Raw genomic sequence first — 27,995 nt, forward strand, 5'->3', positions numbered from 1 at the left:
ATGCAGGGGCTGGAATCTGATTGGATTTAAAAATAATAAATTCATTTTCATGAAACAAAGAGTAAAATTCAGGTCACCTACCTCTTACATTAACCAGGAGTCAGGTCTATTAAAAGGTTTCCATGTGCTTTACTCTACTACGCTGCCCTCCTGTGGCCAAAGTAAGAAACTGCACTTCATTAGAGAAGCGAGCTCATTGTTCTCACTATAGTAGGCAATAATATAGGGATATTAACACAGAATATTATATTATAAAAACATAAATATATAAGGACATTTTTAATATTTTAAATAAATATAATTGAAATGGTAAAATAATTGAAACACAATATGAGCTATTTGGGACACAGCATGTGACGGGGGCATCACCGGTATACCCTCCCCACTTTTATTCCACATCCATATTTACTTACATTCTAAGCAAATTGCAACAAATATCAAAATACATTGAACAGCCATCAATGCAAACAAATCAGGCATGCAACAGTACAAAAAGAGAAAGAAAAACAGTAACGTGAAAATATTTAATAAGGTGAAATCGGGGATGCTAATTACCCAACTTTTTTTTTTCAACAGTCTGCCACTGCCACCTAATCCATAAGTAATGGGACGGAAATAACACCAGAGATATTTCCTTGACAACAGAGTCGACGATGTATTAAAAAAAAAATCCTAATGCATAAAAAAATTCAGCATGCACGTAAAAAATAAGGAATTGAGTTTTTAAGCGTCATAACGAGTACCTGCCAAGTACCCTAATGAGGACTGTGAACTTCTTTGGTCAAGCTACTAAAATGAAGATAAAAAGCTGTAAGAAAGTAGGAATTTGATATTCTAAAAAATGCTGCTGCACCAGGTTGGTTTGGCTGCAAAACGCCAATTTGTCAATTGAGGTGTCGGTTTTGCGCCGTGTGTATTAGATTGCTGCCGGAACCTGCTGCCTCCCCGGTCCCGGTTGGGTTGAAATTTTCTGCGAGTGCCAGCGAGTCTCCTTGTACACGAACCAGGCGTTGCCGGCCCACACGAACATGTTGAGGTAGCCAAACACCTGAAAGCATTTGCGCAGGGGGGGAGATTAAAAATAAATAAAAAAAACACAATTACTAAAGATAATTCAATAATATGTGAGAATTTCCTGGCTTGAATGTGTTGTATAAAATGTGAAAAGGGAAGGGCGGGGTGATGAAAGTTGTTATTCAGCGTCTCATGATTGTCTGAGTCAGGATGCCTGAGCTTGAGAAAACACTGAAGCATAAAAACCAATAGATGGCGCTGTTACAAAAAAAACAAGATTACGACCGCACTCACCACGGAGATGTTGAGCGTCCGCAGGTTAGCGTACTCGGTGACCTCGCACGTGATGTTGTTCCCCTTGCAGAGCGCCACGGTGGCGTCGATACCTTCGGTGTTCGTAGCGTCCTTCACGTTCTGAAGACCCTTAGCCCACGCCGACGAGCACACCAACCACAGGAAAACGATAATCGCCGTGATCACAAAGTCCTAGAAACGATCGACACGTTCCCTAATCACTCTCAATGTGACCAGTTTGCTACTTTTCACATAACTCTCACCAAAATGGGTCCGAAATCAGAGTTTTTATAAACGTGCATGTAGCCCAAATAAACCAAAAGGGCGGCCATGCTGTAGAGGAAGCAGAAGACGGCGACGCCCACGAAGAACTCAGCGGCCGAGGAAGAGTCTCCCATCAAGTAGGTGGTGCTGACGGAGTGGTTACATATCGTGGAGTTGCCCTCGATGAGCGGCACCTGGCTTATCCTGACACCAAGCAAAGTTTTGCCGATTAAATGCCAATATTTTCTCCTGAAACTGGCACCTAAAGAACTCTCACCTGAAGGGATAGTGGAAGTTGACATTGAGAGTTTCATTCCTGCCATCCCCACAGAAGATGGACACAATGTTCTTGGCCGCGAAGCCGCCGCAGCTTCCGAAAGCAAATATGGCCGTGAGCTGTTTGGAACAACAAGATGCGTCAAAAAGCTCATTTGAAATCATGTTCACAAAAAAAAAAAAAAACAGAAGATGTCACATTCTCGTGTTATCTTTGATGCCGAGGACTAAACTTGTCGACATGGAAATGATTCCGCAGTGGAATTCCTAGCAAGAATGGGGGCAGGATTTGATTTAGCGTGGCGGAGACCATGTGATGCTAACGCTCACGCGCACACGCCATTCTTAAGACGACATAAAAAGACATTTATGTAAGGGACGTGGGGGGGGGGGAGGGAAATTGACTTTTAACGCTTCCCGTACATCTACAAAAAAGGGCCAAATTTGTTCCGAGCGGTATGTAAGGGTTAAGGGTGTGTTCATTTTCAAAAGTGCTGACTCCAGGCGCAAGCGTTAGCATTTTAGCTTGAGACCTCAAGAACCACATGTGCATTTTAAAGACACACGCCTCGAGGCCTCGAAACAGATGTTTCTCCGTATGTCACCGGCCCCCAGCGCTTCCCGCTAAACCGCTAAATTACCCCCCCCCCCGTACATTATTAAAACGTGAAGCCATATGGAGCACATATGAGACGACAACATGGCAGCAAGGAAGCTCTCAGGTCATTCCCCCCCCCCCCCCCCCCCTAACATCTGGGTCAACATCCTCCTCGCTTCCATGCATTCGAGACTTCCTGTTTACATTTGAACGAAACGGAAGCACAAGCGTTTAAGTCCATTTATTCTCGCTGAGGAATGACATCATCAACTTCCTGGGGTGTTTTTCCCGTAGGTCATCATATGACATCATTAAGACGTTTACAACTACCATGTGACCCATTCGGAGAAAAATAAGGCGACTCATTCTCTTCACTATATGTCGAACGAAATACGCGGTGCATGTAAAAGCTATTCCCGCCAGATTGTTATCCCACGAGGTGAATTATTATCGAGCCTGGCTTTAATCTGTAACCGTGTCATTTGGAAGCCGGTGAAATTGGACACTGTTTCACTTTTGCCACAGTTTTGCCTTCTGCTAGCTTAATGCTAACACACAATGCAAACCGATAAACGATGCATCAACATGTACAGCCAATACAAACAACATTGGTATGCATATATTCTTTATCCTCTGAAAAAAACTACCGGTTAAATTAGTTTGCTGACTCACTACTTTGGCACTGTACTACACTGCCCCCTTATGGCCATGTTGTATTTGATCAAAATGCATAAATTATTTCACAAAACTTGATTACAGTGTTTTTATATACTGAATTTTGACTTTTTTTTAAAGGAAAGAGGATTACAATCAGATTGCATCAACAAAAATGTTACTTAATGAGTTTACATGAGGAAGGAAAGAAAGAACCGCACCTCCCTGTCCTCTGGTTCTGACCCACTTACTTGACCACCCACACACGCACACAAAGTTTTTTTTTTTTAGACTTACCCACTCCACTATTTTGACGAAGCCCAGCGGTTCCTTCAGCGGCGAGAAGTTGAGCCGAAATCCGGTCATCATGACTTGGATCCAAAACTTTTTGACGATGCCGAACCTCGAACTGTGTAAGAATCGGTGATGTTGGTCCCGCAACACGGAGGCAAAAAAAAAAAGAAAAGAAAAAGTGGGAGTGATTTGACAGCGTGACGTGTTCTGCTGGCTAACGCTGCAAAAAAAAAAAGAAAAAAAAAGTGACGAGAAAAGAAAAAGGTTTTGTTGATTCGTTACCGTCACTACAGAAAAAGTTTTACATTACAAACAATAACAAACAATAATTTCGTACCGTCTGCAGTTTTGTTACGGCTCAAGTTTACGCGTGCGCGTCCTCGACAGTGGGTCATATGACAGCTAGAACAAAAGGCGAGTATTCTTCAAAATTAGTCATAAAAAAATGTTAATACGTCATCTTTAAAACCAGAAATTGTTATGATGCACAAAACACATTCAACGTCAACATGCACGAGCATCAAAATTAAGTTGCTATGACGTTTCAACGGCTACACCCTTTAAATTTAAAACTATACCAAGAACGGAATTATCTTCAAAATGTATCGCTCTGATTTGCTTCAAAATTAACTTTGATTATTTTCTTTCGAGGTCATAAACATTCCTTTTGTGAAACTGTCGATGCGAAAAAATATAATTAAGACCGCAATGCATTATGGGAAGTGTAGTATCCACGTCAATCCAGCAAACGCATGAAAAATAACAATTGGACTATAATATTTAATTGAACCCAGATAAACAACTTTAACAGAACAACCTGTCCTCTAAAATGAAATGTAATTTATCCTTATAGTGGACAGTGAATAACAATTCAATAATTTAAATCATTGAAGAAAAAAAAAAGAATCAAAGATGATCAAACTGACAGGTGGCTTGTTTAATTGTGTCGTCAACAAAGATAGCGATGTGGGTTTGTCTTAAAGTGTCGGTGGAGGTTCCGGGACAACCGACGTGAACACACACACGCACCCACACGCAATGGAAGTCAACAACATTAGGAAAAGAGATAATTCACAAACACTTGAACAGTATGGTTATTTGTGTTGGTACAAAAAAAGTGTTCTGAACAAAAATATCTCGTGTGGTGGTCTCTCGGACTCGCCTCTACTCCCTCACACGGTCAGTCAAACTAGTTGCCGTATGTACAGTTGAGAAAGGCAGTCGATGGCCGCGGTGTCCGTAAATAAGAATATTTACCCAAAGATACAAAATAATAATCGTCTGCGGTAAGAACAGAGTTGAAAAAAATCAACGTTAAGTATTCAAAACGCGCTGCCAAGTTATACAAAGAAACAAACTTGATTTTTTTTTTTTTTAAACAGCAGTTGTAAAATTAAACAAAAGCGAGAGAGAAATAAAGTTATTTGGGGGGGGATGCAGCGTGACGGCGTGAGGGGGATCCGAGTGAGTGACATCACAGGTGTACAGCCACACTAATGCTAATGCTAGGCTATTGTTTTGAAAATAATGAGTTTTGCCACACTAGTAACACTGTTATCTTGCTGATATACCAAATATACAGATATTCCATACAGGAGTGGAAAGCAGCAATGTAAAATGGATCGAAAAAAACCAACAACAAAAAAACAGCTTTCGATATGAATCGTGGCTGTTCTTGCTACTCAGTTTGATACCTGTGAGGTCACCAGCTCGTCACGTCCGTTCCTTCGACTTGGCTGATTCCGATGAGACGCACCACGTTAAAGGCAGTGAAACTGACACTGTTGTGGAGGAAATTTTCAACTGGAGCTTCCCCTTCACAATAAATACCTTGCTAGTGAGGGAAAAAAAAATACAAAATTAGAATTTGCATAAAGATGGACAACCCATGGGAAGCAACACTTAACACATGCACACAAACAGACGGGAAGTCATTCATGTACTTCGATCCTCTTCATTCCGGTGAAGACGTTTTTGTGCGATGTATCGATCGACGCTTGGTTGTTTGGAGAAGACCTCAGTGCCAACAACAGGAACGCTGGAGCTGCTGTGCTTCAGGGAAATGCCTCTTTTTTTTTTTTAACAACTTCACAAACGAACAGAATGGAGATAAGATGGCCGCTTGATGATGGGAATGCTCGTTGAGGGAGACGATAGCAATTTTTTGGCTTTTTTGTTTTGTTTTGTTTACATTTTGGCTGGAAGTGAACTGAATCTCACAATATTTAAAAACCCTTCGCAGCAAAGACAAAGCCAAGGTAAGATGATAGAGGGCGGGTGAGTGGTTGTCATGGAAACAAAGCAGCCCATCACATGGTTGGGTTAGCTAAGTGGGCGGGGCAGCAGCTCGGAGATCGCTCATCCTTCCGCCGGCTTGCCGTACATCTACGTTTCTTCATTTTTTTATTTTTTTTTTAGATAACGTTTGTCATCAGAATGAGCGAGCTCAATGGAATTCCAGTGATTTCTTTTTTTTTTTTTTTTTTAAAGGAAGTCACAGTTTATCGAGGAATTCAGGGCAGGATGTATTATCAGTGCGCAAGGCCTCGTTTTATTTTCAGTGTGTGGGGGGGTGATGTCAGAGGCCGAGGAAAAGGGGAGGGGCTTGGAGGGGGGGGGATGACTGGCTAACTAATGGGGGGGGGGGGGGGCAGCTAGTCAAGCTCACTCTCCTTGAGCTTGGCATTGTCTCTGACTTGGTCAAACGTGTACGTCTTCACAATCTTGCCGTTCTGGAAGACCGTGTGCAATAGGTCCTGGAAGGAAAGGAGAAGAAAAACGTGATGAGGAGCAATAATTATTGCTAGTGACTCATCTTCTAATCAACTCACCACTCCGTACTCCTCCAGGTCACCTTTGCCCTCCTCGAGAGTGACAAACTCCCCACTGTGAGTCCGGTGCAGAGACAGGCGACCTTTCTTTGACCTCTTGTTAGGGTCCGCCACGGGGTCCTTGAACACGTTCACCTGGCAGGAGGCGAGCAAAACGCTTACTCCATCTTAACCCCGTACCCAAAATGGAAGAAAAATAATTCCAATCATACCCCGAGTCCATTTGTGACCACGTAGCTACATTTGAAGGAGCAGTTGAGCAGATCTCTGGTCAGTTTCTGCAACAGCGCGCCGCCGGAGCCGAAGGAAACGTTCTCAATGGACCAACGGTGCTGCTTCATCCCCTCCACTATCTGCGAGGAAGAAAAAAAAAATGCATCAAGGACGATTCACACATCCACAGTGAGCTTTTTTTAATACCTCCTGTAGTGTGTTAATGTCCACGCCATCTCCTTGAATGACTCGGATGTACGGAGGCAGAACCTTGAATCCTTTGGAATTCTCCTCTGGGGGGAACTTCTTACCCAGGATCTCCAAAACCTGACGAGATCATCCGTGATTTATTATTATTATTTTTTTAGGAAATATTCTTTTCAAAGAAACTAACAATAAAATCATCGCACCTTCAACACCGTATCGAGTGGGTTCCCCGAGTCGGGCCGCACGACGAGCGGCGCGTCGGCGCTGCGCGACTCGATGAGCCCGCGTAGGTCTTCGCCCCAAATCTTCTCGCAGGCGTTGTAGATGTCGTAGCTGTCGCTGACGATAGAGACGGGCACGTTGGGGAACTGCTTGATGATGTGTTCAAAAGCGTCCTTCTCGTGGTCCTTGCCCCACGCTGTGATGGTGCTGAAAGACAAAAAAACATTTTGGACATTATTTGAATTTATAATCAAAACAATTTCAAAACAAACCCGGCAGCTATTCAAACACTGCATTCCCCAAAACATATCAACCATGATGATTCTTTACGGTGCAATGGGTCCCTTTTTGCTAAGGTAAACAGATGAATGTGTCATTCTATAGCGGTTGCTATGGCAACAATGCAGGATGAATCGAAGCATAACGGGAATAACTGGTGAGAAGGATGCCCCTTGTGTGTGCACGACATAAATGACCCAGTGCCGTGAAACAAAAGCATGTGTACACAGTGCCGCAACTAATCACAATCGTTCCAGCCAATCACAGCACGGGGAGCTAAACGTGCCCCTTGACACACAACAGATGTCTCCAGGTGGATTCTGGACGAAGGCTAAGAAATTCAACCAAACAGCAAGCGGCTTTGCTATTGTGAAAATTGGTAGCCGTGAAAATATTTGATCTCCATTATTTTGTTTTTTTTTAATCCCTCCAGAGTTGAACATGTTAAATCCAATAGCTTCATGCTAGCAGATAATGCAAAACATCATAGATGGGCTAATGGAAATTAGCATAGACGTGATGGGTGTCAACTAAAATTGTGATCTGCAGAGTGAAATATATATTTTTTTTGGACCAAAGTGTGTTTGTGTATGCACCTGTGTTCTGCAGCAGGTACAGAGAAACCCGGGACTGGGTCCTTGGTGCCATAGTACTTCTTAATCACACCGATGCCGGCGACTGTGTCCGTGCCCTTAAAGTTGACCAAGTGAGCAGAAGCCCCAATGCCGGCAGTCTGAAGAAAAGAGCAGAAGATTATATATTATTAAAAAAAAAAAAAGACCCCATGTGACTCCACCATCTGCACAAAAATCTCCTCAGTACCTCTTGCGAGGAAACGCCCCGGTATCCAAAGTCGTGTAGTTTGTACTCCAGTCCTTCCAAGTTCCCGGATGTGTCCAGGAGATACCTGGCCAGAATCTTCTTCTGCTCCCTGGAGTTGGTTGCCACGGTGACAGGGTACCAGATCTGCACTAGGATGGTCTGACAAAAAAGAAAGGACAGTCACGTGAAGCTAAAACCATAAAGCGACATTCCAAATCGTGGCATTCCTTGATCTTGCCAAACGCATTCCAGCAATGCGGAAAAAAAAAAAAAAAAAGCGTGCGTGTTGTTTTGAATAGTCGGCCATTGGCGGGATAGCGGAATATAAATAGCGGTCACGGCGGTATCGCTCAACGAGGTGTGCTGTTAAATGACTGCTAAGTGGGTAACAAAGAAGAATGTTGCGTCTAATTATAGCATCTATCGGAATTGGAGTCGGCCCACGAGTGGGTCGACGACGCTGAAACGAACATCTCAACTCTTTCCCCCCATTTGTTGATAAAAGACATATTTTGTACAGAATCAAAAATATTTTTCATCGCTAAATCTCTTCTTTCATGGACTCACCTCCACCCAGTTGGTGAGCCAGTAGCATTCTGGATCGGTGCTCTCCACCGTGAACAAGACGTTGCCGCGGGGGATGACGCTCCCTTCCGGGACCGCCTTGATTTCGATGGGCAGGTGGCCGTTGTATTTCTAGAAACGGATAAACAAAGGCGTCAAAGTTCTCTTGGAGATGCTGAAACTTGAAAGTGTCTCACCTCCAGGATGTACGTCCAGCCTTTCTCGTTAAAAACGTCATCCTGGAAGTGTTCCCGGTAAACCTCCTTGGCTTCCTGGATCTTCTCCGGAGTGACTACTTTTCCTGGAAACAAGAGGGAGTATGGAAAAAAAAAAAAAGAAACTCCATGAAGAGGAATGTCATTTTACTGTCCACGCTTGTAATCCAATTAGAAGCATCCTACAGGGCTTCTTTGTCCTCACACTCACTTCTTGATATTTTCTAATTTCAACTCCGCTAAAGAGCAAAAAAGATACATTGACTGCTATTCGACATTTGGGAGAAGTTATTATTATTAAAAAAAACAAAAATTCTGGGAGTGTTGCGGGATGCTGGTAGACTCCAAAATGGTCACAATATCAATAAAAAAAAAACCAAAAAAACTAATTGTTTTTTCATGTCTGTATGTATTTTCAGTCATACCGGTGATTGCCCCAAGAATGGATTTAGGCAACTATGCTAATCGGCTAACGCTACGAGCGGATTTCAGAATCCTTAGGCGTACTTAGGTCGAAATATTTGTGGGATCAACGATGCAAATGGAAAGGTTAATCATTGAGCCTGCTCGGGAGGAGGGGAAGGAGGCGGCGGCGGTCGTCCATTCTCATTGGCTGAAAGGACAGCTGCGCTTTTGTGTCCCACCTCTGCCGCGGCAAACCATGAAATCCTCTTAGGGGGCCGTGGATTTTTTTTTTTTTTCTTAAATGGTGAAACACAAACCCTTCTTCACGTGTATGGGCTAAATTGAAGAAACATTTTTGACTCAAAAATTACAACCCGACTCACCTTTGAGGTATTTGTGGAGGATGTACTGAAGACCATAGAAGACCGTTTTGTCGTATTTCACCTTTCTGCTTTTGGTGGCATCCGTCCTTTTCTCGCGGCACTCAAAATAGGAATAAACTTTGCTGGTGTTGGGGGGGTATTGTTTGTAATGCGTTACCTGAACACGTACAGAAAACAAACTTATCACAAGGCCACAATAGATAGTCAATAAACATTTGAACGAAACTTTATCTGACCTTCGACCGTGACACACGGTTCAATGTCTGACTAATCTAGTGAAGTGTGTTTTATCAAGTGACAGTCAATGGCAAAACTATTCAAGTGTTAAGAAATACAACGACAATGTAACCAGGTCAGACTTTGTCTAACAGAGACATGTCTGAGCATATTCCTCCCAAAAAAAAAAAATAATTCAATCCCGCACTGGTCCTCCATTTCACAATTACTGGATTTGACCAATTCATTATGATTAAGCCAACCTTTTTTTCCGTTGGTCCTGTGTGACCTACGATTGAGATAAGCGGCCAGGAAGGGTTAGGGGGGGAGGGGGGGGTAAAGAGAAATGTCAACGACCAACTCAGTTTATTTGACCCCTGCCAGTGCCCTTCCAAGGACTCAAAATAGAGTCAAGACGTGCACTAGAACACACACACACACTCTCTATGACTACGATCCAGCTTTATTCTGGGCTATATTAAAAACCAAAGCGCACGGACTTAAAATGCAGCTCTCGGAAGGTAATGTGATCGAGCCAAACTAAATAAAAAATAATAAGATTAAGGTTACTTCAGGGCTCGTTCGAAATGTACTGAAGAGTGTGTGTGCAAAAATGAGTTGCAGCAAACAACCCCCTCCCTATGTCTACATTTTTCATGGTGCATGTTTCCAAACAATAGGTGTGTGTGGTGAGGGCACCGGTTTTTCAACCACACCATAAACGTTGATTCATAATTGTCTAAAATGATTCAGGAACTGTCAGATGCTCAACCTCACCCACAAACTTTGTAGATTTCTGGAGAATGTTTAGCCCGAAGTGAAAGGGAAAACTTAAGTTTGGGTTTGAAATTAACCTTTTGCAACACTATTATTGGAATTTTTCTGATGCTGCTTCTTTGTTAAAATTTAATATGCATTGGATAATAGTACACCTAATGACATAACGATGACGAGAGCTATAAAATCACGTGACCACATGGGAACTAGCCTAACAACTGTCCAAGCGATCAGCATTGAGTCGAATTAATTTTTCCCTTTTTTTTTTATGAATGGTCTGCGATTATGTATAATACAATGTATGGATTGCAAAGGAAAAAAAGGAAAAGTATTCAAACTAAATAACGCTATTTGGTACGCAGACAAAGTAGCTACGGGGCGAAGGTCATTTCCATTTCAACATTGTTTTTCCCCTTCAAGTTTAAACGTCCACTTGCCTCTGTCTGGACTAATAACATTGTAATAACACCACCTCCCGATTTAAATATTTCCCACGGAGGAGCACAGCGGACTACCCACGGAGCACTTGCTAGCTTGATGCTAACGAATGTTAGCTTGATAAGAGCTAGTTTCTCCATTGCTTTGCACGTAACTTAGCACGTTAGCTCATTTCGATCATGAGAGCAAAGCTAGCCGAGCACCGAACCGGTGCGGCAGGGGGAGGAATTGAAAGCCGACAAGGAGATGCTTTGTTTCAGTTGCACCCACCCCCCCACCCGCATCCTCAGCGCGACTCGGCCTGGTGTCGACCACCTCTGTGCGGTGGCCTTGGGGGACTGATGGTGGAGCCACCTTGACTGAATGCGTTTCCATCCATCCATGCATTCATCCATCCGTGAACCCCACACGCCCCCCCCCCCAACCACCGCCTTCCCTCTCCATCCCGTCTAAGAGCGACATCATCCCAGGAACGGTACCTTGTAGGAATCGGTGGCGAGCAGGATGTTGAAATCGGCGTCCCGGTGCTCCATCTTTGCCACCCTCTTCGCTTGTGAGTCAGTCACAGCTGTCAGTGGGTTGCTGTCGTGCCGCTGCTGGAGACTCCAGGCTAATAACGAAAAGGGGGAAGGACCGGAGAACAGGGGCGGGGGTATCGCTCTGAAAATTTCGAACTGGTTCGGCTCCACTCGGTTCTGCCCGGCAACGTCACGACGCGAGCCAACCAGGAAGCGTGCAGTCGCCCAAGATCGTAACGTTTCAGACAGATGGTTAGTTCTGCAAGAGAAGCAGGGCAATATCAGATCATAAAAATCGGACCCCCGCATACTTGAGGGTCAGTAGATCCCAGCTATTTGTAGATTTCAAACGCCCCGGAAAAATCAATGACCAATATTCGTTATTATTCATGTTAAGCGCTTGATGAGTGGCAACACAAGATGGCCGCCTGTCAGAACACAACCGCCAATCAGCAGAAGACAAAACGATAGCGATCTTTGGTTGGTTGAATCAGATCATACCGGTATTTTGAAAATTTTAAAACCCAAAACCACGCCACAAAATACAGGCAAATGGCGGCATTACGAAATGTATTTAATTTATGTATTTTACAACAAAAAGATAAAAAATAAACCCCGCGATAGATTCTTCTTCGATAAAGACACCATGCAAGTACTTAAGGTGTACGCAAGAGGGCGGTGTTGGCTACATTTAAAATAATCTGCTGTATGGATAAATACAGAAAACCCAAACAAAACAGAAATGTTTTATTAAAAAAAAATGTTGTTGAAGAACGGGCTATGCGTCATTTCAATTAATATTAGCACAAAACAGACTTTAAAAAGCATATTTCAAATGCATTCCATTGTGTGGCTCTATATTGTTGTGTCCGGTGCGTGTATGCGTAACAAATGAATGTGACACACTATTGTGAACTCCCTGCGTGGTTGGTCGTGGGGTGGTGGTGAGAGATTCCAGCCCGGAGTTGCTCCAGGAGTTGCTGCTTTGTGGAAGATTTCTGTAAAGTTAACGCTCGGTTGTCTTAACTTTTACAAGAAAGAAAGAAAAAATTAACAAGACTTTCGGTCATGTGATGCCCCGCCCGGAAAGACTGCACATTCTGCACGGAAGGGACGCACTGTGAAGTTCTTGGATCCGATTATATTCTTTTACACCAAGTTTGGGCTGTGTTAAATGTTAAAACTGCAGCCGAAGTTTGACCTGCGCAGAGATGTGGAGGCTGATATTCGGAGGAAGGAGGCGGCGGTGTGCAGGGTGAAAGGTGAGGCGTTCACTTGCAATCGGTGAAATAGAAATTCACAATAGGTAGCATAAAGTTTTGATTTGCTGGCATTTCTCAAAAAATATATCTTTCTATATGCGCAAAAGAGCCACTTCCCCTAAATATTTCCATTTATGATTTAAATCTGCATTTACACTTAGTGTTATTGATCCCCAGGTGTCCCTGAAGCACACAATGCTTCAAGTGAGAGTACATACTGTGCGAAAATGATGTTGCAGCACTGGGGCAAATGGAAATGATTGACGATGTCAGGAACCTTTAATGGTGCAATATTTAAAGCTTCGAAAGAAATAGCTCATGCGCGTATGTCAGTTGTTTTTCAGAAGTGTAGTGCTCCTTTTGACAAGTAGACGTTTGCAATGTATACTGTTGGAATATAATAAGCATAATTCAAATGTATGTCAAAGCACACTGGTGTTATTTACCTAATGATGCTGTGTCTGCAGACTACTCGGGAGCAGTGGACATCTTGATCCTCAACACTGAGAGAGATGGGAGCATACTTTACTCCTGGAAGGTTATCATTGTCGTGTACAATTTTTTCGTTTCATTGTCGGATAAGGAAAATGCGCGAGTAAATGTGTTATGGTCTGATGAAACCAAGGCTAAAATTCTGGGCGAGAAAGCCTTCAACATAATTGGTTAACTCCAAACACAGACAGGGGTGTGCACACTTGTGCAACATCATCTCAGTTTGATTCCCCATTTTTGGGGGGGAATTTTACAGGTTATAGTTCACCATCAATAGTGGAATGAGTTTAAAAAGCATTAAATTGGTCAAATCTTTTTTAAATCACAAACATCTGGCATTTGAACAGGGTGTGTAGACTTTTCATACCCGTTGTGTTTGCTGTTTTCATACTCCAAAGCAATTCAAATATTACTTTGGCATCTCTTAGTGGTATATTAATGCCTGAGGAACTAGCTTGAAGTGCATTGAATTTTTCATTTGAACAAAAGTAGTCTTTTGCCGCCATCTTGTAGCATCTATGCTAAATTAACCTTCAACGAGTTGCAGATTTGCGCTAATTGTGGCAGGGCTTAATCCAAATCATATAGTTTTTGTGTATCTTATCCTCCATAGAGTTATATATTATATTTATTATAATAAAAAAAGATGGAAGAAAAAGCTAGCCGCGTTCGTTATCATTGTGTGCGCGTGCCACGCATCAAATGGACTCCAAAATCAAACCGCATAAAGCGCATGTTCCCTCCTGATGATAAACTATATGTGAAGATTCAGGAAACCTTTAAACCCTCAGTGAATAAAGTTGTTTCTGAAACCGCTCGGCGCGGCATACATTTTTAATAACACACCCGCTAAACAGATTTTGGAGGTCAAAGATAGTCCTGCAAAAAGTTTTTTTTTTTTTTTTAAGTTGCTGCTTTTTAGTATTGGATCTCGAGCACTTGAATTAATGAGGTGCTGCAATAATAATTTCCTATCTCCTCCTAGGGATCAACAGGGACCACCAGAGTCGGGAAATATGATTCGAGCACGAAGCAGAATAAGGTCAAAGTTCATGTCACCTTTATATATACATATTTGTATACATACATCCTGAGTGTGTGCATTTTCCCGCCAACAGCTCCTTTACACTTTCGACAAGCAAGTTTATGTCAGCAGTTGCTCCCTAAACAAGGAGGAGACGTTATTAGGTGAGCTCAATAGCAAATCTCCTTTTATTGGACCGTATACCATTTGCGATGATGACAAATTAAAGGCATGCGCAATCATTTTTCTCCCTTTTTAGCTGTTAGCTTGGCGCAAAACAACCATGGAGAGGAGCACCTGAAACCAAGTAAGACTTATTTCTTCGTTTTGCTTGCATTATTATTTTCTGTCTTTTCTCTTTCAAGTGTCCAAGTGCTTGACGCTCCTGATTGAGATCCATCCAATCAACAACACCAAGGTCTTAAAGGCGATCGACTGCAGGGTCAAAGTTCAGGTAGAGAACGTGAATGGGGGTCACAAAGCGAGCATCTTCAAATAATTCTTTTTTTTTTAGTTCCTCTATCCCGAAAGCGAGCGTGGATCAGTGCACGAGAGCCACCTGTTGCTTTTAACCGAGGACGGATGTGAGTATCAAAAAAATCCAAAGTCCCAGGTGTAGAAGATCTTGACTTGGGTTCTTATGTGTGTGCTTCAGATGTGGATCAGTACCACGTCCTGCTTACCAGACACGACGGTTACAAAGTGGTAAGATGAACTCGACGAGTCTTCCCAGTGATAGCGGGCTCCCCCCCATGTGGGTGCTTAACATTCCAAGCGTGAATCGGAATGTTTAATTCTGAAACACGCTCGATTTTTTTATTGTAATTAATTCTCCCGGCGCCGCTACAAATCAAAAATTTGTCTTTTTAATTGCTTCAATTTCACCTCAGACAAACCGGTAATACGCTTCGTTGTTGCAATTACGCGGAGTGACTGAAATTATAAACTGCAATTTGCGCCGTGTGTTTCTGGAAAATCCAGGTCCTGGCCAATCCCGAGCGTTTATCCAAGATGGCCGAGCGAGTGGTGGAGGATTTTTGCTGGGTCCAATGGGACGTACACACGCAGAGGCTATACTATCTCACCCAGGCGGTAATGCGACGCTCATGTAAATTGTAAAAACATGATTTGAATTTTTCAAAGCTGTTTTCCATAGGACAAGTTCCTGCTGCGATGTGTGCAGTTCTACGACAACCGCAATTGCGAAACTGTGGTAACTACAAACGCACCACCCACTCACCGGAAAATGTAGATATTAATTAGATAAATAATTGTTTAAATAATTAATCATTAATAGTACAAAATAATTTATTAAATGACAAATTAGATATGTTTTATTTATTTAATTAATCATGAATTAATTCAAATAAATAATACATTAATCAAATATTAATTAACTTAGACAAACAGTCATTTATGTACCGTGGGTTCATGATTTCGTGCATGCGTTGATACTTTATGAGCCTCTCGGTTTGAAATTGCTTTGGCGCCCTCTTGTGGCATCTATGAGCAACTCCTACATTTTAGTCTATAGCTTTCCTTTGTGTTGCTATCCCACAGTTGGAGCTCCCATTAGAGATGCCGGCTAATGCTTTCAGCATCGTCAAGTAAGGCAAAAACTACCTTTTGCAATATTAGCTTAATCCGATCAAATAGCGAACATAAAGGTGTGTGTGTGTGTAACAGATTTGTCAACCTCGGTTTCGACCACCATTACGCGGAGAGGCCCGAGCGAGTCAAGATGGAAGTATTCACAAACCGATTAGGTAATACTTATTTCGCAGGTAACGAAACATGAAAACGCCATGAACTGACATCTTGTTTTGTTTTTTTCCTCATTTGGAAAACAAGAACGTAAGTCTACACCCCCCCCCCCCCTCTCACCTGACGAAATGAAACAATGATTGGATTTTCACCATTTGATTAAAAGCCGCTTGAATCTGCTTTCTGGCTGATTGATGCCTTTTTAATTGCGAGATCCTGATTTGAATACGCCCCAATCAATTCCCTCGCAACACAAATCGAATAACAATTGTAACATTTATCTATTTCATCCCAGGAACCATGTGCGTATGCTACAGCCGACCCGCACGTGACAAAACCGAACTCATCTATTCCGTGGTTCTTATTCACAAAGGTGCGTGTTACCTGCAGTCACGCAATCTCCCGCATATCAACTCTTTTTCCTTTTCATCCTCTTTTTTTTTTTTTTTTTCAGACTGCAGCAAGACTTTCCGGGTCACTTTGGGTCAGTCCGCTCGGGACGCCCTGCAGCTCCAGCCGCTTTTCATCCCTATAGGTCAAAGACACACAGATATCAAAAAACACACAAGAGAATTTCTAAATGTGTGTGATTTGGCTTAATTAATGTCGAAAACAGGCGAGTGGCGCTAACAAGCGGGGGGGGGGGGGGGGGGGTTGTTATTTCCATATGTAGGTTACTACGTGGTGGTGTATCTGCATAAGCGCTTCCTGCACTGCATCAACAGCAGGCAGCAGGAGATGCTGTGCCACTCGCTCTTCCTGTCTGGTAAGATAAAGTGTTGCGGACTCTTTTTCTCATTAAGTCTTATCCCGCTGTGCTACATTGGCTTGGAAACGGGTAACTTGGATTTCCTTCTTAAATGAAAACAAATTGTTAGCGTTATAGCATGTCCAGATTAGTTTGAATTTATTATCGCAAAAAAAAATAAAAAATCGATAAAAAAATACTCGTGTTGGCTAAAAATAGTTTTTATTATTTGGTGAGTGACGTGGGTGTCCGCGAATTTTCATTTTCCAATTTTTTTTTTAATACACTTGAATGCAAATAAAATTGTATCCGATTAATTGATGGGGAAAAAATAATCGATAGGGATAATCGATTCTAGAAATATTCAATAATGACAGCACCCGTTCTGACGTTTAGGAGACGACGCCGACTTGGGCCTCCCGTCAAAGTCCGGAAAGTTCACCGTACTACACAAAGAGGAGTCGTCAAGCACGACCGTGTTGGACCCGGTAGGCGGCACTATCCACGATGTCCAACTCAGCTCCGCCCGCCTTCTGCAGATCCTCCACTCACCATCTGGGTGAGCGTCACCTACTGGAAAGACACGGCAGTAGACGGTCAATAAAGATTTTCTTCTTGTGTCCTCCATCTATTATTCAAGGAGAGCCAACAACATGGCCGACGCTCAACGCCTGGCCGCCCTTCACTGCCTGCTTCTTCACAGCGGAAATGACCCAAACGTGGAGCTGGAGGTTAGCACTGAAGCGAAGAGGCTGGCATTTAAGCACCCTGGCGTGTCCTCTACACATTACACTAAACAAGCTTTTATGTAAATTTTATTTTATTTTTTTATGCCTGCAGATTATTGAGTGGCTGTGTGACAATTTAAACGTTGTAGACTCTTTCAACCAGATTCAGGAGTTTATTCTAGGTGAGTGTTAAAAAAAAGAAAAATTGTTAATAAATTGAATAAGGGTGATTTTTTTTATTTTATTTTTTACAGCATCTTTATACAAAATAAGCTACCAAAGGTCACTCAGCCTGGATAAACTTCTGCCTTGCTCATCGGTGTTTGACATGAAGGTCGCCTCCACACCCGCCGTCCCCACAAAGCACCTGGTTCACACTTTCGGTTTTGCAGGAGGTACCGACGTGTCTGGCGACGATCCCCGGCGTGCTGTGCACTACTCGATTGCATCTCGAGTCGGGTTTTAAAGGCCAGGTAATGACATGCGTGAAATTTCTTTCACAAGTCTGTGTTTTGGAATGCATGACAAAAGATACATGCTGGTTGTATTTGACCGTGAATTTCTAGTTTAGTTATAGCAGTGATTCTGTCAATGTGATTTTATTTATTTATTTATTTTCTAATTTATTTATGTATTTATTTATCTATTTTCTGACCTGAGTTACAGTACACACAGTTCTGCTGTTTTTTGTTTTTTTGTTTTTTTTGCAGGCCAGGAGTCTCCAGAGCTTCTGGTCCGAGCTGCAGTGGAACACAGAAAGGACAACATATTTTGAAGTGGATCCCAACCCCAGATACAAAACGTCTTACTTTGAGGCATACTGGAGCAAACTTGTAAAGGAAAACAATGAAACTGTGAAAATATTTTAGGGGGCGGAGCCATGTTCATTCTTGTGTTGTTTTCTTGTAGATGGCTCAGGAAGCATCTAGTCACATGACTCATGTGTTGGAGAACACTAAGAAGTAGGTAGAATAAATACAGTAATATTTATTATTTTATTAGTCCCTACAATGTTTTTTTATTATTTGTTTTTAGGGTCCTTACCATGGTGGATACTTGGCATCTTGGTAAGTCAGTCCCAAGAATGTGTTTGGTCAAATTCTTTGTACTCACAACTGAGCTAACCACACCACGCTCACTTATTATCTTGTGGTTTCATAAAAAAAAAAAAAAGTGATGAAAAATGAAGTAACAGAGAACGGGGAGAGGCGAAGAATGCACAGATGTTATAACATCGCTCCTGTTATTGGGCCTCCTGTGCAGCTGTTGAGCATCAAGCCAAAAGCTTCACTTTCTTCATGTCATTTGATTTATTGAAACTTCATCTGTGATCTCATGGTGCATACCGGCTGGCGTAAAGTCATAACATGCGGCCCGCAAGTGATGATGGAACACAGATTTCCAACATGTTCCATGTTGTTTGGGCATTTTGGAGAAAAGAAAATGGAGCTACTGAGAACTTCAGTGGTCTAGTGTCATTTTAAGTAAAGTGTAAAAATGAGCAGTTTTATAATACATTTTCATGTAAAATAAAAATGCACCCGATTAATCGATGGAATAATCGATTGCAAATATTTTGATAGTGACCGTTTTAATTTTGACATATTGCACTCATATTTGACATATTGTTATACATTTTCATGTAAAATAGAAATGTATCCGATTCATCGATGGAATAATCGACAGAATAATCAATTCTAAAAATGTTGACATATTGCGGTCCTGCAAATGCATCTCAGGAAGTGAGGTTCAGAGATTGCTCAGAAATAAATAGCGCTTAGGTGCCAAGTCAGATATCTAATTGAATCATTTTAAATATCGTTTTTGTTTTTTTAATCGCAACTAAAAACACATTTCCAAAAACAAATGCCACCATTTCTGCAAAAATAAGCACAGAGAGGAACAATTCTTGCCCGATAAATCACCAAGATACTGCATAACCGCCCCAGAGTTTACTGCTGCCATAAAATATTAAATCACTCTCGTGTAAAAAAAAAAAAAAGACAAAAATTGATTCAGCCCACTCTAGTTCTCCGTGGCTAACACTCTTAAACTCATGTTATTCATCCACGTGTCTTCCTAACTAATGTGGAAAATTTGATTACCATCTGATAGACTCCATCATTCATTCTTTCATTATTCATCAAACCGGAGGGCCCAAAAAAAAAAAAAAAAATGTCAAAGGAAGAAAACCCGCTCAAAGGAACGCCGTACAAAAATGAAAGCGATGCTATTAAAACATTTACATAGCTCAGTGTGGAAGCTGGCAAATATTTGCCATTTTTACCCCGAGGCGAATTACGAGGGAGTCGATATGTAAATAAGCGGCTAATGCTAATGCTTCTGCTAATGAGAACGATTACCTGTGTGTTTGGAAATAATCCATGCGCATACAAATGTGCTCGCACGTTGCAATTTGTTACATATGACACATCAAAAAAAAAAAAAGTCTGCCTCTTGCATGTGCGTGATTAAATAAAGATTATATATGAAAGTCTGAAATTATTCATCTGCTCACAGCAGGGGAAGGCAGTCTCACAACTCCCCCTCAAGCTTTGTGATGTTTTTTTTTTTTTTTTTTCAAAGTCAAAACACACCCCAAAAAGAATCCATTAATGTCTTAGATTACCCACAATCCTCCTCTTCTCCTTAAGGTTTCTTTTTAATTTTCTCTGCAAATAGCGACCAGGTTAGCAAGGTGAATTGCACAGGCTCACCTGAGACAAAAATTCTTTTTGTTCAATTTTTCTTCTCCAGGCAGGAAGCTGGTGCCACTTTTCCAAGAGGAGGACCACCACCAGAGGTTGCTCATAGGCCTGGTGAGAAGAGGGAATAAAAAAAAAAAAAAAAAAAGAATTACTGGCAAGCAACCAATGATGCGTGAGGAATATCATATATCTAAAAAGCGAAGCGTGGAGAGTCTCTGTCGGGTTTTCCTCACTTTATTTTGACAATAGAAAAACGAATATTTTGACAAAATGAAGAAAAAAAAATCATACCAAAGGCGCACTGTCGAATTGATTTTGGGGCAAATGACGAAAAGTTTGAAAATTCGTTTTTATTCAAATGGAAGCTAAAAAATGTAAAAATGGCAATTATTTCTCTCCTGTTATCTGGTGAACTTTCCTTACATATTCAGATAAGGCACAATTTCCCCCGTCTTTTATTTCTTTTGAAACAATTTGATGAGCAATTCCTCACTCTGCGGTTTTTGCCTGCGCTCAGCGCGATTCCGAAACTGCAGATCGCTTCAGTTTAAGAGTTCAAACGAGATGTTAGCGCGCCGCTCCAACTATTCTTAGAATGACCCGGTCGTCCGTTCGCCCGCCTCCTATCTTTTCCCGCCTTTCCGCTTTCATCTCCATGTTTTTTTTTTTCTGGGTGTTGTAGACGGTGGAGAAGCTCCGAGGGCATCTGAACACGCACCTTCCTCGTCTGGGCAAGAAGAAAATCGATTCCCTGGTTATCAATTATGTAGCCAAATTGGTCAGTATTTTTCATCCAAAATGTTTTTTTTTTTTTTCTCAAATCACTCCCAGGTATTGCTAACATTCCATTTGAGGAGATTATTTGTGATTTCTAGCTGTAAGAAAATTTCTCAGACCATGTGTTTAGGGGGAGGTAAAACTTTCCCCGGGTAGACAATGTGACATTTATCAAAACGAGAGAAGTGTGAATTGCAGCGAGCTTGTCGTCGACCTCTCGGGTCAAAGTGTAAAAAATCAGATTGGCCGCCTATTTGTCATCAAAATGTATGCCTTGGCTCCGCCCCCCTCCAAAAAACTTCAGTCCCAATTTACACAAAGTTTTATGGAAAGTTTTTTTTTCTTATCTCACTGACAAACAAAAAAAAAAAAAAATGCCGATGAAAACTTAACCTTGGCGCTGGTTGATACGCAATTGGAAGCGACAAGAAGGAAAAATGAGCTGTTATGGCCGTTACCCCCCACACACACACACAACTCCGGCCAAATGTCCACTCTCCGAACAAAAGCCCCCCCCCCACTTGGTACTTATTGAGACTAATGGCTACATTGACAGTCGGTGGTACTGTGTGTGTGTGTGTTTTGAAATAGATTACAGCTTTTAAAGAGCCAGGAAGTTCTGCCGTGATAGATTGCGATTCGCCACTACATTATTGTCATAGTTATTTATTCCCCTGGGCTCCCGGTTGCTACGGACAACGGCGATACATTGCTTTTTATTATACGGTGTAAAGAGCAAGCGGAGGAGTCAACTGAATATATATTGAAAATGGTGTTTTGAAATAAGCTAGGGGGGAGGTTTTAATTATGCAAGAGAGAAACACCCTTCTGGATGATGAAGGTTGTTATTTTTCTTTTCATTAGAAAAGCCGTTTGTTGTGAAAAACGGCTGCTTTTTTTTTTGTTGTAGTTTCACTCAGCATCTGATCGAACACCTGCGAAAGAATTCAAATCTTCATTTGTATAACCGCAGAAGCAGCAAGAAAGATCAATATTATCGGAAACAAAAGGAGCCGAAACTTTGTTTTTTTATATGAAAAATCGAAACTAATCTCCATAAACATCAATCTGGAGTTTTAGCTAATATTTGCAATAACAATATTGTTGCATTCCAAAGATTATTCGTCTGAATGACAGATTGGAAAATGAATAGTGTGGAAACAAATGTTGGATTGTCTTCCTGTTATGTTCCAGTGAGCTATCACGTGTCTTTTTTTTTTTTTTTTTTTTTTAATCGCAGTCGAACAATCCCGCATGCTGACATACGTTTAGCGACCGGATGTGTCGTTCCGTGCGTTCACACGCCAACCGGGCTGTGTGGAAATGAAAACGGGAAGTGTGGCTTCCAAAAAAAAAAAGGAAGTGAGGATACAAGCTAAGTTGAGATGCTCAAAAAAAAGTCCCAGATGTAAAAAAGATGCGCTAAGCTGCTTTTTGTTTTCATGATGTTAGCTCAAATTCCAGCCTTTGCCTCAAGCTGCAAGTTGGAGGAAATTTTATTAGAATCTAATTGAACGTCTTTTCTCAACAACTAAATGTGTGTGTGTGTGTGTGTGTGTGTGTGTGTGTGTGTGTGTGTGTGTGTGTGTGTGTGTGTGTGTGTGTGTGTGTGTGTGTGTGTGTGTGTGTGTGTGTGTGTGTGTGTGTGTGTGTGTAGCTGGAGCTGATCGGACACATGCTGGAGTCAGTCTGGCTGAAGCACAAGCTAGGCCCTCATGTTCTGTGTTTGTGAGTATCCACTCCCTTTGCGGCGGAGCAGCACTTATGACTTTTTTACTGAAGTCATATTTTAACATAACAGAACTCTTACTTCAATACGTCCAAATTTTACACGGTTCCAGAACGAAGCGGGGGGGTCCGGGCGATTGGGCCGTCTTTCACTTCATGCTTCGGATCCTGGAAGCCACTAGGGGTCTCTGCATGCCCCTCCCTCCTGGTATGGCCAACACACACAAAAAGGAAAAATCAAATCACAGCAGGTTCAACATCAGCATGTTTAGCGTCGCGCAATGGGTGTGACTCAATTGTTAGTCAGTCGTGTTGTGTAATTTCTTTTTGCGTTGTTTTGGTCAGGCTATCACACTCTGCTGGCGGCGTTAGCTTTGCGCTGCCTCCCTCGTCATACGTTCCTACAGTACGTCGACCAACGCTTCCTGCAGCTGACGGAAACCTTCGTGTCTCGACTCATGACAGGTGCACAGGTGTAAAAAGTACATAAAAAAACCATAATAATAATAATAATAATTATTATTATTATTATTAATCTAATAATAATTCAAAGTACATAAAAAATAAAAAGAAATACAAAAATAAAAATCATTATTATTATTAATTTATTAATAATTAAAAATGCTATGCATTGTTGCAACAGTCAGATTTTCTTATCGCCATTTTTTCATTCTCAAATTTAATAACAAATAAAATTGAATTCTATATTTCCAATTTTTTCATTTCCCCCCAAAAACAAGCCAACCAAAACTTAAAACCATGCAAACAATTGGATTAAAAATATGGAAATATTTTATTTATTTTATAAAATATTTCATTATGAGAACAACTGCCCCAATTACACCAATGGCAATGGCAGCCATTTTGGCTAGGTAAATTCATTATGAATACAACTATTGCGTATTTACAATACGTGCCCCATTCAATATTGATGTTGGAACTCAATCAATTCTATTTTTATTTCTCCTCTGCACAGATTTGGACAACAGCGCGGCCAATGAGAAACTCAAGTTCAGTGTATTAAAACGACTTCCCGAGGTACGTTTTGTTTATTTCCACCTGTCTCCTTTTAAAACAATGCACAATCCAGGTTTCAAGTAGCCAGGAAGTGTTATTGTACTAAAATCAACTATTTTTAAATCTCAATTACAAAGCACTCTGTGTGTTATGTAACGTCCACGTTAAGTAACATTATGTAAATAAATGTGTGATTGTATCTCATTTGATCTATTACCAAAACAAAAAATTCCTATCTCAATGATCAATTTATTAGGAACCCCTACTGTAGTGAAAACGAAGTGCAACAAATCTTGGCAGCGGCCACCGAGGTTTTTTTTTATCGCGTTCCGTTCGATTTATTTTGCATGCCATTCCGGAAGGGTTGTAATTTGCAGCCGCGTCAAACCGAGCCGGTCACACCGAGATACCGTCGTAAATAATTTAGTGGCAAAGTTTCACAATTCTGGGCTTAAAATATTCATCTTGGGAGGGGTGGGGGTGGGGGGGGGGGGGGGGAGAGAATAATAATTAAACATTGATTAATGGGCTCTCGCTGCGGTTAAATAGAAGCGGAAAGCAGTTCTGTATCAACGTGACTGATGGAGCATAGTTGTTGCTTTCCATATTAAATATTAAGCAATGTGTATATTATTTCATAAATCCCGAAATACAAAGCGACATTTTCTTTTTTTTTTTTTTTTTGGGGGAGACCTCAAAACTGTCACCTTTTTCGTGTGTGTAGGAAAACAGATTCTACCATATGTGGGATCATCCTGTCACTTCGGCTTCCATCTCCAGAGATTACGTCAAGAATCTGTTGGGGAGACACAACAAAAACAAGGTCGGGGACACACACACACATTTGCTCAGCCAAAACAAAACATTTGACAGACACATTGGAAGCCTTTTCCTAATTATTTCTCTTTTTTTTGTTGTTGCTTTTTTTAAGCCAAATCCTGAAAGTCAGTAACATTATGCCACTTGTTTTTGTGCAGGGATTTGCTTTCACGGGCAGAGACAACGCGGGCTTCGGAGCAGAGTTCTTGCCTCTGGCGTACCTGGCCAAAGTGCTTTCTAATATCGAGGAGCAAGGTAATGTGTGTGTGTGTGTGTGTGTGTGTGTGTGTGTGTGTGTGTGTGTGTGTGTGTGTGTGTGTGTGTGTGTGTGTGTGTGTGTGTGTGTGTGTATGCTTCTCACGTTGAAATCCTCTAAAAGAAGCTTTTCTGCGCTCCAGCTCTGAATCCCTTCGAGGAGCAGGGGAACGTGGACGCCACGTTTGTAGAGGAGACGGCTCTGAAACAGACACTCATTCGGCTGGGCTTTGAGGGAAAATATTTTTTTTTAAAAAAAGGACAGATGGGAGAATAACGAGAGCGATGAAGGAGATGGATGGGAAGATGCTGAGATGTTGGCAGGATTAGAGAGGAAAGGGAGGAAACTTTGAACATTTGTTACACTTGAATTCAAGTCAGGAAGCCTTTTGTGTTAAATCGATACATCAGCAAGAAAGCAAAATCTTTGCACATTCTATTACAATACATCATCGTGAGGCATGACTTGATACAAAAATGTATTTTTAAAATCGAAACATAGCAAGACATTATGATAGTCGGCCACCTGGGGGCAGTATAATTCAGTCATTCTTGGCAGAGGATAAAGAATATACGCATGTAAAATCTTTCTTAGCATTAAGCTAATCAGACATAAAGGGATCTTTTTTCTTTTAATAAGCAAAATGTAATTGTCCGTTTTGTGTTCAGTTTGACATACCTAAAATTTTTGCTCACATGGGAAACATTTTTATGTCAAGGAACAGTTGGTTCATCGTTAGCCGTCAACGTAGGACAAACGGACGTTTTCAAACGAGATGCGATTATTACTTCAGAGCAAATCTAAATGAGAAGATAATGCGAAGCACGGCGGGTGGGACACATTTGAGGGAACTTCAAAGATGGAAGATTAAGCTATTATTTTTGGGGAATTTTTTTTATTAGGTCAATGATGAGGGAAATCAGTTGGGGTGTGTTTTTTTCTTTATTATTACAGGACAGTAAAAACGTCCTCGGAGAAAGTTGGATGTGAACATTCAGTCATAGGACATCAAAACATCCTTTGGTTGGAAAACCTCTGGGTGACCTATTTCTCCATCATGATTATTCGATGTTGGACTATTTCCTGTAATCGTTTGTCACACATTGTTTCAATATTTGCATACAAAGCGATCGGGGCGACATGTTGCAGAAATATGTTGAGGACAGCGTCAAACATTTGAAACTAAAAGAAGATGAAAAGACATGTGATGGTCTGTTTTGAATCATGTGCCCGTGAGTGATCAATCATGGTTGAATTTTTTTTCTCAAGAAAATGTATGTGTGTGGTATGTTATGATTTTTTGAGGGCGAAATACCAAACATTCTATAGGTTGGAAATAAAAGGGATAATATGTTTGTTTTTTTTTTCCATTGAGTTTTTTTTTGTCATGTTAATATGATTCCAATTAAATCTTATTGCACCATAAAACGCCTCCGGATACAATTGGAATTTTACACGTCTTAAAATCATTTCAATCGGCAGTCGGGAAATGATCTCACAAGATGAGTCAAGTTCAGTAAACACCTCGCAGTCTGATTCCACAAAAATAGATTTCTCCGGAATTTCTGTTCTTTGTACGGGAATTTGCGCTTCCGATGTCTTGGCCCTCGCCCGCTCGGTGTTATGTAATGGCCTAATGAAGCCTAAACTGTTTGGCGCTAAATTAATCCGACAGCTCTCAGCAGCTGCCAGCAATGGATGATCACACACACCATTACTCCTGAACACAATATCTTACTAAATTAACTATTGACCTGTCTTTTCTTTTATATATGAGATGCTAACACGTTAGCTAGTAGCGCAAGTTTGTTTCTGATTTTTTGGAAACGAGTATCAAACTACAGTCAGACATGTTCACCATTTTCATACAGTAAGATTAAAATCACGTTAGCAGAAAATTCCACCCACTACGTCAATTCAAGTTTTCGATCACAAGTAACTTTACCCCAAGAATTATTAGCTACTAGCTGTTTTAGTCAGTCCGGTATTTTACAGAAACCTATGAGTTTGGTAGTCATTATTTTACTTAAATTTCTACGACATGGAATTTCTATGTGGAGATAAGCAGAAGTTGGTATCATTATTGTCTGTTTTACACTCAAAAACCTCCAAACAAATTTCATCGTTAGCATCTATATTTTAGCACTCGGCTAAACATACTAACTCGCCTTTATAGCTAATGTAACGCATTAGGCCAATATCTTGTCACAGCTCTCTTCAAGCTTTTATAAACTGGAATAAATACTAATTTGAAAGAAAAGACAATTAAAAAAAAACCTTTAGGTTGCTTAGCTAATCATTAGCTACATTTGTAGTTTTCCATTATTATTATTCCCGGCTCGATATATGTCACTTTCCAGCAACACATGCCTTTAGCGTTTTACTTTATTAGCCAAACGTGATCTATTATTCTATCCAAATACTTTTTCTCAATAAATCGTAGAGCTACTCCGCCCCTGGCAACTGTCTTAAGAACAAAACTAAAGTTTGATGCGCAGCAACTATGCCATTTTTTCCTTTTCACATGTTACGAAGAATCCGGGAAATCAAGTTAATATTTTCAGTCTTCTTATTCTTTTTGGCACCACTTTGAATTCCTCTCGTTTTTTTCCTCTTCCACTGTGTGATCATCCTCTTTGTATTTACATTTCTCCTTTCAGGCTTTAAGCTCCTAGCTTAAAACCTCCGCAATGCATTCATAGAACATTACAAGTCCGAAAAAAAAGTTAAAATACCCCCAAATTCACACTTTCGGTTCTGTAAACAAGCTATTGTCTATAAATGCAGCAAAAAAATATGACAACCAGATGCAGCCATGAAGTAATTACAGGAGGTATGCTAAAATGGAAGCACATTACTGAGACAGAATTTCGATGACTCGGGGGTTATTTTGTATTTTCTTCTTCTAAGGGTTTGAGATGTGTGGGTTTGCGTATGTGTCTCATGTTGGCACCTGGTTGGGAGGGCTTGAAGGGGGCTTTAGCGCCGTAAGGTTTGGGCAGAGGTAGAGCGTCGGCGTGGGGGATGTAGGCATCGGGTCGGTTCTCCGCCGTGGTGTACTGTCCGTTGGGCAAGAGCTTCCACTCATCGCCGTCTGGCAGCTGAGGACATATGCGAGCAAGCTAGTTTTCATATCGACGCGTATGACCTTGGAGTGCTGAGGCGAAATTCAATTTTGCCCCAGTATA

At 41.2% G+C, this 27,995-nt stretch overlaps 4 protein-coding genes across 7 annotated transcripts in view; 1 reads left to right on the forward strand and 3 right to left on the reverse strand.

Moving 5' to 3' along the window:
* Positions 1 to 276: 276 nt before the first annotated feature.
* Positions 277 to 5,228, reverse strand: sypl1 (synaptophysin-like 1). 2 transcript variants are annotated; one of them, XM_085901645.1, is made up of 7 exons: positions 5,089 to 5,215; positions 3,732 to 3,796; positions 3,398 to 3,509; positions 1,850 to 1,968; positions 1,572 to 1,776; positions 1,309 to 1,500; positions 277 to 1,048 (listed from the first exon to the last, which is right to left on the reverse strand). In XM_085901645.1, the coding sequence occupies exons 3-7, from the start codon at positions 3,467 to 3,469 to the stop codon at positions 917 to 919; spliced, it is 720 nt and encodes a 239-aa protein (XP_085757771.1). In that variant the 5' UTR covers positions 3,470 to 3,509; positions 3,732 to 3,796; positions 5,089 to 5,215; the 3' UTR covers positions 277 to 916. The 2 variants fall into 2 exon arrangements, with proteins under 2 accessions (XP_085757771.1, XP_085757770.1); XM_085901644.1 differs by lacking the exon at positions 3,732 to 3,796 and having other exon boundaries at positions 5,089 to 5,228.
* nampt1 (nicotinamide phosphoribosyltransferase 1) lies at positions 4,311 to 12,657 on the reverse strand. 2 transcript variants are annotated; one of them, XR_015063052.1, is made up of 12 exons: positions 11,446 to 11,733; positions 9,536 to 9,692; positions 8,730 to 8,833; positions 8,536 to 8,664; positions 7,969 to 8,127; positions 7,743 to 7,879; positions 6,849 to 7,074; positions 6,646 to 6,765; positions 6,438 to 6,578; positions 6,226 to 6,360; positions 5,338 to 6,150; positions 4,311 to 5,228 (listed from the first exon to the last, which is right to left on the reverse strand). XR_015063052.1 is itself a non-coding variant. In XM_085901634.1 (12 exons), exons 2-12 carry the CDS (start codon positions 11,497 to 11,499, stop codon positions 6,049 to 6,051), a joined length of 1,464 nt encoding a protein of 487 aa, XP_085757760.1. In that variant the 5' UTR covers positions 11,500 to 11,743; positions 12,391 to 12,657; the 3' UTR covers positions 4,311 to 6,048. The 2 variants fall into 2 exon arrangements, 1 of the variants encoding a protein (XP_085757760.1); XM_085901634.1 differs by adding an exon at positions 12,391 to 12,657 and having other exon boundaries at positions 4,311 to 6,150; positions 11,446 to 11,743.
* gsap (gamma-secretase activating protein) lies at positions 12,388 to 26,223 on the forward strand. The gene is made up of 32 exons (XM_085901626.1): positions 12,388 to 12,746; positions 13,214 to 13,284; positions 14,224 to 14,280; positions 14,357 to 14,426; positions 14,522 to 14,569; positions 14,628 to 14,716; positions 14,777 to 14,846; positions 14,918 to 14,967; positions 15,244 to 15,354; positions 15,419 to 15,475; positions 15,823 to 15,869; positions 15,949 to 16,028; positions 16,322 to 16,399; positions 16,481 to 16,561; positions 16,700 to 16,792; positions 17,171 to 17,333; positions 17,415 to 17,505; positions 17,615 to 17,684; positions 17,757 to 17,836; positions 17,895 to 17,975; positions 18,213 to 18,335; positions 18,412 to 18,464; positions 18,538 to 18,569; positions 20,260 to 20,321; positions 20,893 to 20,988; positions 22,645 to 22,715; positions 22,829 to 22,923; positions 23,061 to 23,180; positions 23,692 to 23,753; positions 24,457 to 24,555; positions 24,710 to 24,806; positions 24,950 to 26,223. Exons 1-32 carry the CDS (start codon positions 12,659 to 12,661, stop codon positions 25,081 to 25,083), a joined length of 2,619 nt encoding a protein of 872 aa, XP_085757752.1. The 5' UTR covers positions 12,388 to 12,658; the 3' UTR covers positions 25,084 to 26,223.
* ccdc146 (coiled-coil domain containing 146) overlaps positions 16,202 to 27,995 on the reverse strand; it is a 32,035-nt gene continuing 20,241 nt past the window's right edge. The window contains exons 22-27 of one of the 2 annotated variants that reach the window (XM_085901615.1): positions 24,913 to 27,908; positions 24,440 to 24,528; positions 22,798 to 22,920; positions 20,220 to 20,318; positions 17,155 to 17,347; positions 16,202 to 16,555 (exon numbers count right to left, since the gene is read on the reverse strand). In XM_085901615.1, the coding sequence (XP_085757741.1) occupies positions 27,693 to 27,908 (216 nt within the window). In that variant the 3' untranslated portion in view covers positions 16,202 to 16,555; positions 17,155 to 17,347; positions 20,220 to 20,318; ... (1 more) ...; positions 24,440 to 24,528; positions 24,913 to 27,692. Of the gene's footprint in view, positions 16,556 to 16,797; positions 17,348 to 20,219; positions 20,319 to 22,797; positions 22,921 to 24,439; positions 24,529 to 24,912; positions 27,909 to 27,995 lie in introns of those variants that run through there. The other variant, XM_085901614.1, reaches the window with a different exon arrangement.

This window comes from Syngnathus leptorhynchus, chromosome 21 (genome assembly GCF_054491065.1).
Source record: "Syngnathus leptorhynchus isolate UIUO chromosome 21, UIUO_Slep, whole genome shotgun sequence".
Classification (NCBI taxonomy): domain Eukaryota; kingdom Metazoa; phylum Chordata; class Actinopteri; order Syngnathiformes; family Syngnathidae; genus Syngnathus; species Syngnathus leptorhynchus.